We start from the raw sequence: 21538 nt of genomic DNA on the forward strand, positions 1-21538 counted from the left end.
ACTTATCAGTTCTCAATGAAAATGATTGAAAAGGTACTATGTTATCTTTTGATAAAATTCTCCCTAGGAAGGAAAATGGTGGGTTTATTTGGATAAGGCCATATTTATTTAAAGCTATAGTGACATTTTACAGGATAAACTGCATCCTATCTGGGTGTGTCCTAAGTATATCATCCATGTAATGTATCATATATAAGTCTTTATACATAGTTCTAATATCCTTTAATGCAATGTCTACAAATTTTTGGCACAATGTAGGGCTATTTTTCATGCCCTGTGGTAAAACTTTCATTGAAATCTTCTGTAAGGTCTTTGAAAATTAGTTGCTGGTAGGCTAAAGGCAAAGTATTTCCTGTCTTGTTTAACTAAAGGGATAGTATACATGACTATAATTGAAAATTTTTTTTAGTATAGCAACTGGTGATGACAGACCTGGTTGCAGAGCTCCCATAGGCTCCATAATTTTATTAACTGCTCTCAAATCTTGGAGAAATCTCCATTTTCCACACGTCACTAGAATAAGGTCTAAGTCACGTGTCAGGGAGTAAGATACAAGAACTACGATAGAATATATTGTTCAAGAACAGCCAGGGGACCAGTGTCACTAGAATAAGTCTAAGTCACGTGTCAGGGAGTAAGATACAAAATGGGTATATTATAAAGACTAGAAGAGGGTTCAATATGTCCCAATTATAGTTGATCCTTAATTAATAATTCAGCTGCCTGTAACTTTCTTGAGGAGAGAGGCCATTGTTCTATCCATACAGGCTTGTATGGTTTCCAGGGTCTGTGGTAAATCTCTCAACAATGGTCCCTATTAAAAAGGATTAGTAAGGGAAGGTTCAGCGTCTGAATGATTATCTGATTCTGAATTTATGGTAGAGAGTACTACTTTCATTTGAGATAAAAAATTCCATGGTAAAAACTGAGTACTCCGATCAACCCCTTCAGCCTGTCCTATTCTTGTCAATTTGTTAGGAATTGGAATTAATGGTCATGAGCTGGGCCAGTCTTTTCCTGCCATGCAAGAGACATCGGCACCTGTATCAAGGATCCCTTAAATATATTTTCCTTGTACCCTAATTGTTTTCATCCGTCTCTTCTTCCCTATAGCCTGTACCCCAAAAATTAAATCTGACGAACTGAAAGCTTTATTTCCCCTGGCTTAATTAGTGGTTTTCTTTCCTGCCATAGTAAAAGGTATAAGTAAAAGTTGTACAATTCTCTGTCCTAGATGTATCTGAATATGATTTTTAAAAGGAGGGTTTACCATAAAATCACAATTTCTCCTGAATAGTCAGAGTCAATGACCCCAGGGATGACATTAATGCCCTGTAGGGACGTGGAAGATCTGCCTATAATGAGACCAACAATTCCTCGAGGGAGGGGGCCATAGATTCCCTTCTTAACTTTAATAGGGTGGATATCTGTTGTTATGATTGTTGAAATTGTTGAGGACAGGTCCAATCTTGCGCTTCCTAGGGTGGCTTGTAAGAGGTCATGTGTTGCTGGGCCAGGGGTGGGCTCCTCCTGGAGTTTCCCTGAAGCTTCTGTTCTAAAGGTTGCCCATTCTTGTGAAATTTAGATTTGCAATCTCTTACCCTATGAAACCCTTACATACACCCTACAGCAAGGTGTATTGAATGTTAGCTGGAGGGGCTGGGATCATATGCTTCCCTGCTTTTGTAGTATTTTTTGTTTGGGCAGCTTTGACTCCAATGTCCTGATTGGCTGCAGGAAAAACATCAGCCATTCTGTGGTTTCCTATTCTGCTGTTTAAGAAATGATGTGTAAGATTGGCCTTTAAGTGCTCTTACAATAGTAATCCCTCCTATAAATGAAGGATTAAAGTCCTCACATGCTTTAAGGAAGTCACTAAGGGTGCCTGTTTTCTTTAAATGCCTCATCATACTCTGACAGGAGGAGTTAGCATTATCAAAAGCCATTTGCCTTATAATCAACTCCTCTGCCTTCTCTTCCTTAATGGCTCTTTTGGCTGTTTCTGTAAGTCTGTCTAAAAAATCTTCATACCTCTCATCTGATTTTTGTTTAACTTCTGACAGCACTGTTGTCAGCTCTTTTTTAGAGGGAATTTTTCTTCATGCCTCTAATGCCAGGGAGCTAACTTTATGGAGGACATCCTTAAGTAGTAACAGTTGATCTTTTGCTGTCCCCCAAAGGGCTTTCCCCAGATACATATCCTTAGTAACTCCTAATTTTTTGGATAATGAACTGGCTACATGTTTTTTGACCAGTTCCTCGTATTCTGCCTTCCAGTGTAAATGTTGTCCTCCCTCCAAACATGCCTTAGCTGTCTGCTGTCAATCATAGGGAGTCATCCATTTCCCTCCCTAGGTTTTGACTAAAATCAAGATATTGGGAGCGGGGGTGGGGTGGGGGAGGTGCTCCATAGGAAGTACAGGCTTGTTTAATTTCCTTGAGGAACTTAATAGGGGAGTGGTTCCCATTTGGGTGGGACATCATCATCCCACTCTCCTTTCTCAAAAGTGACAAGAAAGCAACCCCATTCAACATCATTGGAGTCTCTAGCTTGTCTGACTTCCCCTTTAAATCCTGCATTTTAAAGGAGGAGGAGTAATTTGCCTCTTCTTTTTGGGTATTTTTGGAGGGGCCCTTTTTAAACAGAATTTTCTTTGGAGGCAGGGGAGTTCCAGTCGTTATGATAAGCTGCCTCCTCTAGGTCAGTTTCATCCTCAGGGCTTAAATGATCAGGAGGGAGTTCCTCTTCAGGTCCTTCTCTGAGGACAATTTGGAGCCCAGTGTAGGAACGCCCCAAAAAGTGAAGATATCAATAGGGACCTTCTCAGGGCCATTTTCTTTATAGAATGCCTGTAGCTCTTTTCCTACTTTCTCCCAATCTGCTAGCTGAACAGTCCCTGTATCAGGGAACACAGACAGCAGTCATGTATAAAAGACATAAATCTAGTAACTCTGTTCTTAGAGATTTTTATCCCTCTTTTTCTAAGTAAATGTGTTAGTATTTCTGCAAAAAGTTCTTTTTGTGTGCTCTCTGTTCCTCCTATCTTAAAAGCTTGATTGCTGCCTCTCTTACTCGATCTTTCTTATTGAGGGGTCTGCAGGTCCCTGACCAGAGTTCTACCTATTCCGGGAAAAGAAAAGAAACTTACCTACTCAAGTCATTGCTGTTCGAGTGCAGGGGTCCAGGGAGCTGAACAGGAGGAATAGGGTCAGTGTCAAAGGAATATAGGAGTCGTGGGGTAGTTTGAATGAGGAACTGATGGAAGTGATGCTCCCACTTCTCTCAGACTCCTTCAGGCTTTATTTTTATACCATATCATGATCATATACTTTTCTTTAGGTCAACATAGTCTTCAGACATGTGTCTGACTTATTGACCTTTATATGTTACTACATTTGACATTTAATATTTGAGTAAGTTTTTTATGGTTAAGTGTTAATTATTGATTACATTACAAGAAGCCAATAATGAAAGGTAAATGTTATACAAGGTTAAATGCCAGTGGATTTTGTTAGTTTACTTATGTCTTTGTCAATTCTATGGATTGTTTGATTCCTCTATTTCCCTGACTTGGTGTACATAGGCATTTAGGACAATTCCTAGTTATACTTTAATAACCATCTTTTGGTTCCTAGATGTACTGCTCTTTTCTGAGTCTAAATTGCTGAACACCATTATTTCTTGGACCTTTGGGTTCTCTCCACTAGTGACAATGCTTTCTATAGTGTTCTCTCCTTTATAATTTGTCTCGGTGAGAAATTAGTTTTACTAGGACAGAATATGCATGTGGAATCAAGTTAACTTGCCCAAATTTCCCTTGTCACCAGACTTTTTTAGATAATGTTTAATGCTGTAATCAAGCCAATTATAAATAATATAGGAAATAGTAGTCCACTAATGAGAATCATAGAAAGAAATGTTGTTCCTGCATGAGTGTTATGCACATCTGATCTCAGAGCTGGGCTTTGCCAATCAACTTAGAGATTGTGGCTTCCAACAAAAAGGGATAAGAATAGAAGGCATCCCTGAAAATGAGTGAAATTTTGATAGAAATGAAAGGTGGAGAGGAAACTGGATGAAGAGCTTTGGAGACTAATTTGATAAAGGACTGGTCCTAGCTTGTCAAATTGAAGCTGTGTGCTGAGTTGTTTTTGTAACATAATTGCAAAGGCAGTTCTGTTTTAGATAAAAGACTTTTTTGAAGCATTTGCTTTTTTAAAAAATAGGGCAGTTTGGACTTTTAAGGATCTTCATTCTCAGGAGATTTGTTAATGGAGGTATTACCAATTTTCTTTTTCCTTTTTAAGTGTAACTATCATAGAGAGATTTTAAAAAACATATCATTTTTATTCCATTTTCCCTAATACCAATTAGTTTGCTAAGACTAACAAATTTAAAAATCTGTTAGGTAATTTGAGAGACTTGAATCAATAAAAAACCAATTTTTATATATACTCTGTGTGTGTGTGTGTGTGTGTGGTTTAGTCATTTTAGTTGTGTCTGACTCTTCTTGACTCCATTTGGAGTTTTCATGACAAAGATACTGGAGTAATTTGTCATTTTCTTCTCCATTTCATTTTGCAGAAGAGGAAACTTAAGACAGCTAGGGTTAAATGACTTGCCCAGGATTGCATAGGTAATGTCCAAGGCCAGATTTGAATTTATGATGAGTCTTCTCAACTCCAGCTCTAGCACTCTATCCACTACAACATCTAGCTGCTCTTAAAATATTTGTAGATAGGTAGGAAGGTAAATATACAAATACACACATGTGTATGCACTTATATATGTATTTGAAGTCAGGTATTTCTTTAAATTGCTGCCAGAAGTGTGTGTGTATGTGTATGTGTATTACACATTTTATATATATATAAATACGTATTACACGTGTTACCTTTACTGAGTGAAGTATATTTCACATATTGATAGCATCCGTATATGTATACTAATAAAATTGAAAATAGGGCAGATTTAAGTTTTGTGAATGAAAAAAATGAATGTCTTGCCCCAAGGTCATATGGCAGATCTATTATAGCATTAAAAAATAGAGGGTGGGACTATATCTAGAGTGACAGCACAAGCTAGTTTCTAAGAGAACAAGGATTTTTTTCTAAGTCATTGGTCTTAAAATTTGTGTCCATTTATTTCAAGTTGAAATTGAAAATACTATTTCTAGTTTTCAAAGATAACATCTAAATACCTGACAAGCGAGAAAGGTAACTCAGTAGAATTCTAACATACAGATAATGCTTAGTTTGGTCCTTTTTATTCCTTATAATGATGGCTGTTTGCTTTGTAAATAAGTTTTCAAAACAAAATTAAATCATAATTTAAGAGTTTTGTATCATATCTTAGCTAAAGTAGTGGTAAAACTTACTTTAATACTTCAAAAGATCCATGATTCCATTGGTATTAAGTGGGAAAACAAAAATTACAGGAGTTCTTTGGGAAGAGTTCAAATTTCTTGATAGGCCATTTTATGGTCATTACTAATATGCAGTAATCAAAATATGGTCTATAGACATCTCTAACTTTATTCTTATTAATTCTTTTTCATGTGTACTATTACTTATTCCAAAAGTTTATTACTTGCATGTCTAATTTTGGTTTTATAATTATGGACTCTTGATATACTTGACATGATAAGGGTTTTTGCTCAAAGATGGTACTGCTTCATTTTCTTTGTCTCATGGGTGAATTCCAAATAACATTTTTTTATTTCTTTAGAAAATTATATTTTAAAATTATTTTTTGTAATTGTTCACTTAACCTTTCTTTTACTGAGATTATTTTATAAAAGTTCCAGTGTCCACTAATCCAGAACAATGAGTTTCTCCTTGCAACGTGTTGATCAAGCAGAGGCTGCCAATCACCACTCAGAATTTTTGCACCTGTACACTTCTGAAATTGCCGTGTTCTCCAGTGTGTCCTCTAGTTTAATTCCAAGTGTTGGCTACTATACTTAACTAGATAAAGAAAACAGATGATTAAAACTCCAATTTTTAAAGTCATAAATGCAAGGTTATTATTTCTTCTCTATATTTAGGTAGTCTAGTCTCAGATTGTGAGAGGTCTCTCTGATAGTTCCAAGTCTTTTATTTCATTTTTTATCAGGAAAGGTAAAGTTTCTTTTGAACACAAATTTTAGGTTTTTAATAACATTCTTGGTTTCCAAGATAATCTAGTTTTACTACACATAAATCTTTGAGGCCATTAAAACCCCTTGAAATGTTTAGAGAACTATTTGTTTCTATGGTTTCTCTGCTATATTGTTTGACAGCAAATTGTCTTTATTAAATATTTAGTGCTCAGTAGTTCTTAGATATCAATTCTTAAAAGATAGGCAAAATAGATTTCATGGTAAATCATTTGATGAAGAAAGCATTTTAGAAGAATCATATTGTGAATTATTTTAGTTATTCTAAGGTATTTATTAAATGACTGCATTGTGTCGGTCACTGTGCTAAATGCTAGTGAAAATAATAAAAATGTGTAAAATGAGTGCTCTCTGGGAGTATAAGATGATGAGAAATGAAAAAATAATTATTAATGAAAGGCATTTTAATACCAAGTGATTGAAAAAGTAAGTACCAGGGGAGTGTCAAAGAAGAAAAAAAATTTAGGATACATTCCACTGGTTTTTCAGGGTAGTATAGGATTGTATAAAAATGGGTAACTAGGGAAAGATAGACATGAAAATGATTTAAGTGTGAAATTGAAATCAGGAGAATAGATGGACTGAGATGGAAATTGTGTAGGGGTTTAGTGGAAAATAAAACTAGAAAAAAAGACTAACTATTTTTAATCATTGATTGGTTGATAGGGGACAGATTTTAGAGGCCTTGAATGTCAAATTAAGAAATTTGATTTGAAACCAGGGATATTTAAAGGATTTTTAGATTTTTTTAACCTGATGATCTTAACATTTTAGGAAAATGAATTTGATGGGTTTTAGCTTGAATTATAAGTGAATGAATGAACTGGAGCAAAGAAGAAGTAAATAAGAATTAGATAATGACTTCTTTGGCAAAGTAGCAATGCAAAGGAGAATACAAAAGAATTGTTTAAAAAATTGATAGAACTTGGTGACTGATTAACATGTTGGGCAAAGAGTCACTTCTGAATTAAAACTCAGTGCAACTTCAACAATTAAAACTTTTGTTAGCCACATAGGGAATTCAAGACAAAAAGGTAACTTGGAAATTTTTAGATGCATGTTCAGTTTGAGGTAATGACCAGACATCTAATTAGAAATATCTCATTCAGCTCATGATAGCCTGATAGTCAGGCAAGAGGTCAGGACAAGATATTTTTATTAATAGGTAGTTGAGTTCTTTTAATTTTTGTTGAAAGTATTAGACACCTGGCTAATTTTGTGTTTTATTTTGAAAACATGCTACAAATAACATAGAATTGTTGGGTATTCCTCATGCATTAGTGTTTGGTTAGGAGGATACCATATTTATATTTTATTGTGGCACATTACTTTTAAAAGAAGTAGATTCTAGCAAAATATCCTTAACTTATCAGATGTATTCTACTATGTACAAATTTATAACATTTTCTTTCTGAAATGCAAACCAATTGTTAATCTTTTAAAGAGTAGTATTATTCCCTCAGGGTATGCTTTTCTTTTTCTTAATAAAGTTGCAATTTCCTTTAAGAATTTTTAGATTCTTCCTTCTTTCCTCCTCTGCCCCCAAGGCAAAACAACAGGATTGCATCATTTCCTTGTGAGATAAAAGATATTTAAGAATTTTAAGAAAAAGAAAGAGGCAGTACCCTTTGATCTGAAATGGTTTTGTTTTAATAAGAAAATTATTTAAACTACCCCAAATTTCACTTTCTCTTTTTCAGAATTACCTAATCCATAATCTTTAGACAAATATTGTTACACTTTAGCCTTCTGGCTTTAGATTGTCAATCTTTTGCTTATGCTTCATCTTGTTTTCAGATATGCCCTATTTTTTTTCCACTTTTACTTCTCTGAAAAGTATCCAATATTAGGCTAAATTCATAAGTATAAGATGTTTTTAATAGTTTGTATTGTTTTGCTTGTCAAAATCTAGAGATCTGATGAGGTTTGGCATAGGGCAGAGAATTGTGGGAATGCGTTTATTGTTAGAACTGAGAAGCCAGACTTTGCTAGGAGGAAGACTGACTTCCTTTGTGGCAAGGTCCTGACAGAGAAGTAAAGGTTTAACAGAGGAATCCTGGCAGAAAAATAAAAGTTCCTAGTAGAGAAATGCTGACAGAGAAGTAAAGAGGGGTATAGTCCTGGTAGGGAAATGGGGTCTGGCACTGAGAAGAGAATGCCTTCTCAAGGGGCTGAGGATCCTTGAAGGCAGCTATGCCAAGGAAAGACATGATTCCTGCTTTGGCCACTGCAAAGAAGTGCACCAAATTGCCCCCTTTTTATGAGGAATTTGAAACTTTGGCTAGAGGGCTGGGTGCAGTTTGAGTTGAAATCAGACAGAAATCTTGAATTGCATAGAAATGTTCCAATTGAATGAGTGTCCCTGAGCTAATCTCCAACTCAATAAAGAGTGTAATCAGTAGTGAGTGTTATCAATGGGGGGAGGGGATACTAGTCTCCTCCAGGATAACAGAATGAAACTATTTATCTTGATTCCCTAGGGTGGGTCTCAGGGTAGAGCTTTTCTTAGGGTTCTTAGGGTTCAAAGACATTCCCCCCAAAGTCAGAAAGAGAGTTTCATGTTTCCCAACATCAGTTCCACTGAAATTCTGTTTCCAAGCTCTATCTTGGGATCATCTTTATTTTTAATTTTTAAAAATGTGGATCTTCATATTATTCATTAAAGTTATTTCTAACTTTCTTCAGAATTCTTCCCTTTATTTGAATTTCTACTTAAAATTAATATTTATATTTACCAACTTGTCTTTGTTTGTTTTTTTTTTTTTTTTGCAACATCCCTTTTCTCAGCTATTAAAATTTTTCTCCATCATTTTATCACAGTATTTATTCCTTTTCTTTCATATGGATAATTCTTCTAAAGAATTCTGTTATATTACCACTTCTCTTTGAAATTTATCATATCTTAGTTTAATTGAATTCCCTTTACACTTAGCTTTTTTTATTGTGGAAGGGATGTAGAGGGGGACTATCTTTTTACATGTGATCCTTTTTCAAAAAATCTGTAAAACAGCATACAAAAATATTTTAAACTTTTAGAAGCTGAAAGTAGATAATTAGAATTTGCTTTGAGAAATATTACATAGGATGTAATTTTCTGCCTTTCTGCTTTGTAACTCTGATAAGCTTGTATTACTAGAATAATTTGTAAATTTTTCAATGCCTTTTTTTTTTTTCTTGAGAATTCACTCTACCATTTGTATAAATGATTCAGCCCCAAGTTGAGTAAATGTATGATGAGATGCAAATGATGAGGATGGTGATAGTGAAGAAATGTGAGAATTGGGGTGGGGAATCCCTTCTGGTTGGCCGGCAGGTCCAAAGCAAAAGAATTTACAAACCTGAAATCTGAGTGATAGAAAAGGGAAATTTATTGTTTGCTAAGAAGTTCACTTAATGGGCAGAACTCCTCCTTAGGAATTTGGTGAAGGTGTGTTAACGGACTCCTCCCTATATGGGTAAATGTTGGCCCAGGGCTGGGAGCTGTCTGCACTAATCAATAGAGGACCATCAGACAGAGATCTCCAAATGAATAAAATCACTTAACTGGGAGTTTGAAGACTTTTTCCCAGAGTCTGGAAACTCCCTGAAGAGGATCTGGGCCACCCCCAAAAGATCTGAGTTTCAGTGGAGAGTGATTTGATCAAGACCTCTGATTGAATGAAGCCACTTAACTTGGGAAGGAGGATGTTGTCTTTTCCCAGGGGAGAGCTTGAGACCCAAGTCACCCTTTTTTTTACAGATTAAAGGGGACATAGTTTCAGGGTTCACCCCCATCATTTAATGTAACAATGATTTTTTTAATCAATTTATGTTACATACAATTTATGTTATGTAAATGTAAATTTACAAATAAATTAAAAATAATATCTTTCATAATATTTTGATCATGGAAGGTTATAGAAATGATAAAGAAAACTTCTTTTAAAAAAAGAAATATATCTGATTTTTGAAATGAGATAGCATGGATGAAAGAGCCAAAAACTGGCTGAATGTTGTTAATTTTTTAGAGAAGGAAAAATCCTACTATAAGGTAATCAGTAAATCCTATTACCTTTAAATTAGCCCTCTGTGGTATATCAACTATGCGTCAAAGAAAAATTGATTTCTTAATAGAATGACTTCCTAATTATATAAATAATAAATGTAGCTTTGGAAATTATATAAAATCTTAAGCAGATTCCTTAAAGCAGTTTCAAGTAATACTATTTCCATCCAATTAAACTTACTGTACATTTTCCCTCCTTAGCACGCATGACTCTCCCAGTATCTTTCCCCATCCCCATCCCTTCTAGTAAGAACTTAATTTGTGCTATCTTTTCTTAGCAGATGAAGGTCACTTTTGTGTTAGGCATAAAATCATACCAAGATACTGGAATGAATGAAGTTAGAATGTTCTCGTGATTATCCCAAGACCAAGAATAAGTTCATTTTTGTCACAGTCTTTTAAAGTTCTGTCACATCCAACTTCCATTAAACTTCAAGAAATTTTTAATTCCTTGTATGTTTTAAAAGATCATCATTGACATTTTGTTAAAACATTGAAAAGACCATTCTATCAATATATTAAACTACATTTATACCACTATATGAAAGATTAGTGGTACTTAATGAATATTTTCTTTAATTTCCATGTATAGTTGTAATTGGTTTTTTATTAGATGTTCTTAAACATTTTGATACTGAAGTACTATTTTCATACTTGATACTAGCATTTCTTTTTTTTTTTTTTCTAACCTCTAATACCTTAGTCCAAGAAAAAATTTTTGAGGTCTGCTAACAATTAAAAAGCCATGAAAACATTGATATGAATAGACTTAATTTATTTAAAAAAAAAAAAAAAAAAAAAAAAAAAAAAAAAAACACCTTTCTGTGATCTGATAGCAAGGATGGTATTAAGCTGAGAAAAATAATGTTTGTTGGTAATATGATTGAAGTATTTTCAGTTCGTTTTAGTTTATGAAGTTATAGAATAGAGTTCTGCTTAAGTTGTGGTTTTTTTTTTTTTTTTTTTGAGGCAAATATTATTTTTTTAAGAAGTCCTTCAAGATTATCATGGTATTGCTAAAAACAGTCAAGTCATTACAATTCTTATTTGTACAATATTACTGTTAATGTATACAATGTTCTCCTGGTTCTATTCACATCACAGAACTTTGTATCAGTTTATATACATCTTTCCAAGTCATTTTCTGAAGTTATTCTGCTTGCCGTTTCTTATAATACAAAAATATTGCAATACATATAGATACCACATCTTGTTCAACCATTTCCTAATTGCTGAACATCTCATTTTCAAATTCTTTGCTAGTATAAAAAGTGATGCTATAAATATTTCCATACACATAGTTTCTCTTCTCTTTTATTCTCTTCTTACTGTCTCTCTTTATTTTTGTCACTCTGTCTGCCTGCCTTTCTCTCCCCTCCTCTTACCCCTTTTCTCTCTCTCTCTCTCTCTTCTCTCTGACACAGAACCATTAGTGTATTGATGAGGTATATACCTAATGATGAGGTCTATACCTCAATAAAATTAGGATTAATTGTGGTCTAGTGGCAGGTTTGGCGTATAGGGAGTCAAGTGGAGCTCCCCTGCAACCCCCTTAGGATTTGGCGCAAGGATACAAAGTTAATAAATGAGGTCTAGCAATGGCGAGAGTCCCCTGTAAATGAATTTACAGGCCCGAAAACCTAGATTGATAAAAAGAGGTTTATTGCAGGGTTTGTAAGCAAGGTTAAAGTCTAGTTAGTAAAAGGCATTAGATAGAGGAAGAAATACATCAAAAGCGGCGGGACAGAGAGTCTGTGATGCTGGCATCTTTCAACTCTCTACCAAGGAATGATTCCACCTAGGCTCTTTTATTTGTTTCAAGAAACCTAGGGAAGTGGCCAAATTCTTGGTGGGATTTTCAGATAAGGAAGAAACTATTTTGGGGAAATCTGAGCAGATAGTGGGGGTTGAGAAAAATCCAAGCCAGCTCAGATCCGGTGGGGGGCTAAGTACAAGCCCAAACTGGCTCAGATTCGATCTTTCCCCTTGGAATACAAAAGGGTGGTTTTGACCAGATCTTGTAAATTAAAGGTCAGTCCCAAAGGAAGTTGGAGATCAGACCAGGAATCTTAAAAGGAGCTATCGCCCCCATCAGTATTTTTTTTAATATTACTTTTTTTTTTTTTTTTAATAGCTTTTTATGTACAAAACATACACATGGGTACTTTTTCAACATTGGCCCTTGGAAAAATTTCTGTTTCAGCTTTTCCCCTCCTTCCCTCCACCCCCTTCCCTAGATGGCAGATAGTCCCATACATGTTAAATGTGTTAAAGTATATATGTGTAAGCAAATATTTAACAAACCATTCAGAGTTTTTTATCAGACTTGAAATTTCTAATCTATAAATAATTTTCAGAATCTGAGTTCTCTTTGTAGTCTTTACTATCTGATAAATATATATATATATATATCCTTAATAATTTCTTGTGTGTTCGAATTAATACTCTTTTAAAACCTTGACATGTATTTTGGAATTTACCAGGGGCATTCTTGAAAGAGATGTGAAATTTATTTAGCCTATCCTTTATCTTCTTGCTTTCAGCATAACAAAAATCTTCTTTTGCTTGAGCCATTGTCTTTTAGTATATCCTAATATAAGAAAGACTTCAAGAAGATACTTTATTTTCTTTGACATATATTTGCAACTTAAACTTCTTTATTTTGTTTTCACTATCACCTCTTTTATTAAACCATTCTTACTTTTGCATTTCTATTTAAACTAGTAAAGAATAGCTTATCTCTTTTAAAGTTTCTTTTTTCTTTTTGCTTTCTTCCTTTCAACTTTTGTTCTTTTTTTAAAAGGTGACTTATGTAGGCTTTATTTTTGATTACCTATTTGATTCCTTAGCTAGAAACCTTTGTTCTAGGGCCATAGATTAAAATGTGAGGCAATGTTTTTGAAAAATCAAATTTGGCCTTTTTTTAGAATTATAGTCACATAATGCAATAAAGTCTGTCTTTATTTCTACACTGAGGTAATCTTCAATCTAGGCAACATTTGTTATTCTAAAATTTTAACTCTTACAAGTTTTAATTTCCCAAGATCTTAATAAGATACTATTATTAAAAATCTATTTGTTCTGGATAAGTGGATACCGGAACAAAGAAAAGGTAATTCTTACCTGATAATGAGTTTTGTGTTCCGATTCTGCTAATCCAGAAATCTTCCTCTTAACCCCCATTTCCTCAATTTATTGGAAATCATTTTTAGTTGATACTGGTTAGGGAGTGACCTCCCTGTTTTAGTTGTTTTCTGCTATTCAGCCCCTATATATGCCAGAGAAAGGGTAGAATTTTTACTTTTTTCAGAACACTGCTTAAAGAAGTTTAGAAGTTTTCGACGGGGAATGTAGTCTGAAGAAGCACTGAGAGCAAAAAAATTCAGAGTGGTGATTGGCCACCTCTGTTTGATTGACAGGTTGCAGGGAGAAACCCATTCCTTCTGGATTAATGGAACTGGAAAACAGAAAACAATTATCAGGTAAACCTCTGTTTTTTTTTTTTTTTGTTTTTTTTTTTTTTTTTTTTTAAACCTTTGAAATTCACCTTTTAAAAGATATCACATTACCCAGTGAATTTTATTCCCAAAACATTGTGAGTAAACTATTTTTACAACTGTGAACCACAGTGTCTGGTGAACATTGACTTCTCTCTGCTTCCTAGAATTTCCAAATCACTACAGTTGCTAGAAGTTTTCAGCCTTGGCAGAAAAGCCAGTGATTTAAAGGAGACAGATTAAATCCCAGAAGCAGTATTTTCAGATCTGTGTTAAAGGTGATGAGTAGAATTCTGTGGGGGGGAGGGAGAGTGTTTTTTATTACTGAATTCTTCCAGTTTTATGGCTAAATAGAGAGCTTTGTTTTCCAGAGCTATCAATTTACCATTTTTTCATAAATGTTCATGTATTTTTAAATGTATTGTTTAAAAGTGAAGTTACTTTCTTAATTGTCAGTTGATATAGTATATATGTATATATATGTGTGTGTGTATATATATATATATATACACACACACACACATATATATATAATTTTATTATAAAGCTTTAGTTATAGCATAGAAACTAGTTTGTTTATTAAAGAACATTTGTTAATTCTGAAATGAATATATTTCAGATTGAAGGCCAAGGACATGGAGCAGTGTTTGACTGCAAATGCTCTCCTGATGGTCAGCATTTTGCATGTACAGACTCCCATGGGCATCTTTTAATTTTTGGCTTTGGCTCCAGCAGCAAGTATGACAAGGTAGAGTATGATGTATGATGAACAAAATACATTTTTTCTTTCATGTACTTCATGAATGTTTAGAAGCATAAATATTTTGTAGGCAAATTCAGATGTATAGAAATGTGGTGAAACCTATAGCATTTATTTTAAATAGTTAATGAGGTGGGGTTTTTTGTTTGTTTGTTTGTTAAAGCTTACTGCTAGCAATAGTAATGCTGAGTAATGTCATTATGTTGAAATTTAGTGGAGCCTTAAGTCATCAAATTCTTACCAATTTACTTAACAGTGATGGTCCTAAGCAAGTCACCTAAACTCTTACAAAGTCTTTATCCTCATCTGTAAAATGGGCATGATAATTAATTGTTTTTCAATTATGTCTTTACTTTTCATGTGACTCCTCTTGGAGTTTTCTTGATAATGATACTGAAATAGTTTGCAGTTTACTTTTCTGGCTGTTTTTACAGGTGAGAAAACTAAGGCATTCAGGAATTAAGTAACTTGCCCAGGGTCATATAGCTGAGAAGTGTCTGAAGCCAGATTTGAACTGGGGAGAGGAATCTTCCTGACTCTAGGCCCTTCACTCTATTCATTGTGCCACCTAGATAGTAAAAGTATGTACTTTATGTACTTTATAGGATTGCTTTAAATATCAAATAAAATAATATAGGCATAACACTTTACAAACCTTAAGTGCTTTATAAGTGTAAACATTTTTGTTAGTAATATTTAGAAATTTGGGGACCTTACAACAGGTAACTTTGAATAAATTTTCCTTGAAATGTTGATTGTATATTAGTTTTTAGAAAGGATTTTTGACTATTGATTGCATTTCAGATTTGAGAATAGAGTCTGTAAATCATTCTTCCCCAGGGTTCTTAATCACTTTTTCCATTTTAGTCAATTCATTTTAACAAATCAGTGAACATTTATTATATTGTCTTCCATTTTTAAATAAGGTTCTGGATATGGCACAGGCTTTGTTCTCAATCAAATGGAAAAATGAAGTTGTATTTAAAAAAAAAAATCAGGATACCAAGAAAAGCTTTGCAGGGGGAAAATGTCAGGAAACTGAAATATTATTTGAGTTGGACCTTGAAAGGAGGGAATTTTTTTTTTTTTTTTTTTACCTTTAATAGAACTTGGGTCTGAGCAAAGGCATAGTAAGGAGAAAAACAGGCCAAGGGGAATAGTTTAATTTGACAGTTAGGAAATATTGAGTGATTATCACTTCCATAAATTTGGAATATTTATTAGGAATCAGTATAGAAGATAGATTGAAGAAAGGGATAGTTAAAAGTCAGGAAGACCAATTAGGAACCATGTAGACAAGAAGAATTCCACATACATAGTAATCATACCATTCTTATTATCTAGCTATCTTTATATGCTTCTTGATTGATTGGTCAAAATTACTTATTAAAGTAGCATATTTGCACATTAGAGGATAGCTCTATGGTCTGACATATTCAAAGTTAAATAGCATTTTTTTGCATCACAAGAATGTAATGGCCAAATTCTTCAGTTTTAAATTGTCACCATTGTGGAGTAAATTTTTTGTATTGTTAGAGAGGATAGCCTGTTGTGAGTTTGCATTGATCAATTCTAAGTTATCACTGTTTATATAGTAGTAAAAAGTATGCTGGATCTGGTTAACCCCTGAATTTGAATCTTGCCATTGCTACTTAGTACCTTTCTATGACTTTAGGCAAGTCACATAATTTTGCTTTGTTTCTTCATGTTTAAAATGGAAATATTGAATAGATGTTTGTAATGGCCCTTTCATCTCTAAATTTATGATCCTATGAATTCCTAGAGCCTATTTAAATTAAGATTTCTTGTTTTCATATTCCTTTAAATTATTATAAATTTTAATTCTTTTTGATTTTTTTTTCTCTTTTTGATATTCTCTTACTTTGACTAATGTCTCGTGTATTTTCTTTAAAAAAAATAATATATATTAGTAGCACAAGTTAAAATGTTAACAAAATGATTTATATAATAGCATTGGCTTAAGCAAATGAACTAATATGGATAAATATTTATAATTAGGTTTGACTTATAGATTTAAACTTCATTATGACATAGTAAAAAAATTAATTCCATTTTATGAGGAATCATCTAAAATTCTTTTATTTTATCTTTGCCTAAAATTAACCTGGATTCATAATTACCCTTAGAAGTGAAAGGTAATGATTGTTTCATTTAGTTATTTTGTGGACTTTGGATATTCTTTAAGTATTTTGGTGACCTACATATAAATTGTGTTTACAATATATTTTATTGACAGAGGGATAATTAAATATAAAATGTAATTGAAAATTGAAATATCAAATAATTATGCATAATTTTATAAAATTAGCTCATTTTACACATTGTAGATGTTTAATAAATGTTTGAATATAATGCAAGATTCAAGAAAATAATCATTAAGAAATGAAGCAGATATCTTCTTTTCCTGCTTTAGTAATCTTTGTTTGTCATTATTGGTTTATGTTTTTGCAGATAGCTGATCAGATGTTCTTTCATAGTGATTATCGGCCTCTAATCCGTGATGCCAACAATTTTGTGTTGGATGAACAAACTCAGCAAGCACCCCACCTTATGCCTCCCCCATTTTTAGTTGATGTTGATGGTAACCCTCATCCATCAAGATATCAGAGATTAGTACCTGGTCGTGAGAACTGTAGAGATGAACAGCTTATTCCTCAGATGGGAGTAACATCCTCAGGTAGGTACATGCTTAATTTGTAAACTAGAATAGTTTTTATTACATATTTTTAATAGTTAACCAAATTAATTCAGTTTTTTTTTTTTTTTTTAATTTAAACTGGTTATCACAGTGTTATTACATTTTACCATTTTTGGATTATATTCAAGGATATATAATTTGATTAGGAGCAGCTTTGAGTAATAATAATTACTATTAAGATAATAATCTTGGTTTGTGTTTAGCCATGATGGCAAAAAATTTTTTAAATTGGAGAAATTCTTAAAATGATTTTTAAAAACATGTGAAGCTAAGACTATCCTACTATGTTTCTATTCCACTTCTTGTACTGGCTATTTGAAATGAATTGGACATTTCACAGTGCTTCTATGTTACTTGAGGCCATAATTTATAGATGAATTGTTGAACTAAGCTGATAAAGAAAGTTTCCAGCTACAATGAATCACAGATTTAGGATGTCGAGAAGATAGAAAGACAAAGATTAGACAATAATACAATAAAATGCTGATTATAAGGGTAGAATAGTTGTTGATGGTTCAAAATCATTGTAACAGTAGGTATCCAGGGGTACATCCCAGGAATTTGTGTGCTTGTCCTATAGTATTGAACATTTTTATCAATAACTTAGGATAAAGGCAGATGTGCTCATAAAATTTGCACACAAAAGATGATAAAAAGTTGGAAAGAATAGCTAACACTTGTCAGAATCCAAAAAGATTGTGACAGGTTAGAGTGTTGGGATGAATCTATTTTAAGAGGACAATGGTAAATTGGGAAATAAGTTTAATAAACATCAAAAACTTGGAGAAGGTCTGCGGGAGACCAACCAAAATGATAAAGGGCCATGAGTCCAAGGCATGAAAAGTGGCTACTGTGTAATCTGAAGAAGTTGAGTAGTTGGGGCAATATATGGTAGCTGTTTTGAAGTATTTCTTTGGCTCCACAGGTCTGAATCAGGAACAATGGTTGGAAGTTACTAAGAAGCAAATTTAGATTAGGTTTTTTTTTTTTTTTTTTTTTGGTTTTTTTTTTTTTTTTTTTTGGCAGGGGGAGGAGGGCATGCAAAGGTGAGTAATAACTAGAGCTGCTAAAAGTGTCGTGGTCTGCTTAGGAAATAATTGGGATCCCTTTCTTAGAAGTCTTCAAGAAGTAGTTAGATGAAAACCAGGAAGATTTGTTGTAGTTTAATAGGGATTCTTTCCTTATGTGGTTTGGACTGGGTGGCTGGTGAAAGCTAATATTCTTTGATAAGATAAGCTTGACTTCAAATAAGATTTTAATATTTTTTAATGTTAGATTTGGGCAGTATTTATTTACTATATTAGAGTAGTCTCATTTTGAAAAACATTTTCATAGACTTGTGTGTGTACACATACACACACATATATCTATATAACTTCAAATTTGACAATCAGTACAGATCTGCTTTTACAACTACTTCTCACAAAGGGAAATTTAATTGTGTTGGCATTCCTTATAAATTTTGTACATGTAGCAGTGATCCATGTGAACTAGCAATTATGATGGGTTTTGTTTTGTTCTTCATGCTGGGTTTAAATATATAATATACTTTGTAGTTTTGCTGCAGCCTATAGAGAACTTAATTTTTTCTTTAGGAAATAAGTTTGCCTGTTTGGGAACAGTTTGCACTCCAACTTAGTCTAAGTGCCTATGTACTTAACATATGTATGATCTAAAACTATAGAGGGAATGAATTTGAGATAAGGTTGTATAGTCAAGCAGCAATTAGATTTTCAGTCTTTGAATTCCAATATTTGAATTTCATCCTGTAGACAGTGATAATCTATTGAAGATTTTTGAAAAATTGATGTCTTCATGAAAGTGGTATTGTAAAAAGAGTAGTGTGAAAGTACATGGAAAATAATGTGGAGGCTAGATTCCCTAGAGCAGGGCTTCTTAAAGATTTTCCACTAGTGACCTTTTTTGCCTGAGAGATTTTTACATGACCCTAAGTAGTATATAAAATAGACATGCAAATAAAAAATTTATTGGGTAATAATGTTGTGATCCTCACATTCAGTTATATAACGGAATGTAGTGTCAGCCTACAGATTAAAAACTTTGGTCTAGAGAAGTTATATTTGGTCTAGAGAAGTTTGGTATAGAGAAGTTATGGTAGTTATAGGGCTAATTAAAATTGGAGTCCTTAGAGGAACAAAGCAATATGATTGATATTTTTAAGAGTAAAGAGCCAGGGAATGACTTCTTATGAAGTAATGATAGAGCACAATAAGTGAGACATACCTTTTAACATGAGCAGATAGAGAAATGATGGTATTATTATTATTAGGAATAGGGAAACCTATTTTGCAATATTGAGCTTTACACTCTCTGATCCAGCCAATGAAAATTATTTAGCCTTGTGTAATGTCCTGTTCTCTCTTGCCTTTATGTTAAAAAAAAATATATCATGTCCTCCTGTTTAGAATACAGTCCTCCCATGCTTGATCTATTGAAATACTTTAGAGTTAAGTTTAGTTGTCACCTCTTTTATGAAAGTTATATTTCATCCTTGTCCCTTGTCATTTATACTTATATGAATAACATTCATTTCTAATTTGGGTTAGTATGTTTGTTTACATATGTTGCGTTTCTCTTTTAGTATTTGTCTTATCTACTAGTTAGAAGTACCTTAAGGGCAAAGATGTTTATTATCCAACTTTATGTCTATAGTGCCTTAAATAGAGTGATTGATAAATTTGGTGAGGTTTTTTTAAGTTGAATTTAAAAGAGAGTCTGCATGAAGAAGGTTATGTATTTATTTGGCTTTAAAAATATTTGAACTTTTAAGAAATATATAATCTGAAATTTCTTTTCAATTAACTATTTTTTCTCCCTTTCCCTCTCCCAGCTTATTTGACAAATTAAAAAAGAAAACTCCAGTTAAAAATACACAGCAAAACAAATTCCCATGTAGGCCGTATCCAAAAAATACTTCTACATTTAAATCTGGAGTCTATCATCTCTCTTTCCATTTGTCAGTAGCATATTAACAGTAGTCGTAATGAGAATTGTCAAGTTTTTCAGAATTTTTTTTCCCCTTTTAAAAAGTATTTATACTGACATTATTGTATAAATGTTTTGGTTTTGCTCATTCCCTTTTAAAATGCAGTCTATTCCATTATATTTGTGTATCATTATTTGTTAAATCATTTCCTAATACATGATCACCTCCTTAGTTTGCAGTTCTTTGCTAATATAGAGTTTTCATTTCCTAATACATGATCACCTCCTTAGTTTGCAATTCTTTGCTAATATAAAGAGTTTTCATAAATATTTTTCTATATATTAACATTTTTTCTCTTTAATCTCTTCGCATTATAGATCTATTAGTTCTATAGCTAGGTGATAGGATGTACATGGTTTGGTGACTTGTGGGAGTGGGTAGAAATCCCCAGGAAGTGGCTTTTAATTATGACTGTTCTAGGGTCAGAATTCTACCACTAATTCATTAATCTGTTTTCTAACATCCCCTACAGCTATTGTCATATTTACTTTTCTGTCATCTTTGCTATGTTCAGTGTGAAGTAGAAATTCAGAGTTGCTTTATCTTACATTTCTACTTACATTACTACTAATTTGGGGAGGAAATTTTTTTCATATATTATATTTCTCTGAAAACTACCTGTTATCTACTTCCATCCTATATCATTTGAGGAATGTCCATTAATAAATTTGAATTTTAAAAGATTTGAATTCAATTTCTTATACCTCTTTAAAATAAGATCATTATCAGAGAAACTAAATGGTAAAAATTTGGGTTCCCAGTTATCTATTTCTATTCTGATTTTAATTGTATTTGCTTTGTTTAGGCAAAAACTGAAAATTGTCCATTTTTCTTCTATGATCTGCCTTGCCCCAGGCTTTGTCATGAGCTTATCATAGATGGTGATGGTGAAGATGATGATACTTAGCATGCATAAAGCATTGTACAGTTTGCAAAATGCTCTTTACTCATTAACGCATTTTATCCTCACAATAACCTTTATTTTTCAAATGAAGAAATTGAAGCACTGAAAAATTAAATGATTTGCCTGGTCACACAGATATAGGCTTCTGACTATTGTTGAAGAGTAATAGAAAGAAATATGTAATATGCCTTTACAGATTACTATGCAATAAAAAACTAACAAATCAACCTCAAACACCAAAATGGAAATTCTTGAAAATCACAGCAATTAATAAAAGTGAAAATAAACCCAAAAAATACTGAAATAAGGCTAGGAATTGTTTTGTATTTAAAATTAACAAACTTTCAGATACTTTGTTTTTAAAAAGAAGAAAGAGGAAAATCAAATACAATCAACATAACTAATTATTGTCAAATTATAAATTAAAAAATTCACAGTAAACAAAATA

General features: G+C 32.9%; 1 protein-coding gene across 1 annotated transcript in view; it reads left to right on the forward strand.

Annotated features, from left to right (window-relative positions):
* PHIP (PHIP subunit of CUL4-Ring ligase complex) overlaps positions 1 to 21538 on the forward strand; it is a 173548-nt gene that overhangs the window by 86934 nt on the left and 65076 nt on the right. The window contains 2 exon segments of the mRNA XM_074310460.1: positions 14320 to 14448; positions 16933 to 17158. Of these exon segments, the coding sequence (XP_074166561.1) occupies positions 14320 to 14448; positions 16933 to 17158 (355 nt within the window).

The sequence above is a fragment of the Sminthopsis crassicaudata genome, chromosome 4, assembly GCF_048593235.1.
Source record: "Sminthopsis crassicaudata isolate SCR6 chromosome 4, ASM4859323v1, whole genome shotgun sequence".
Taxonomy (NCBI): domain Eukaryota; kingdom Metazoa; phylum Chordata; class Mammalia; order Dasyuromorphia; family Dasyuridae; genus Sminthopsis; species Sminthopsis crassicaudata.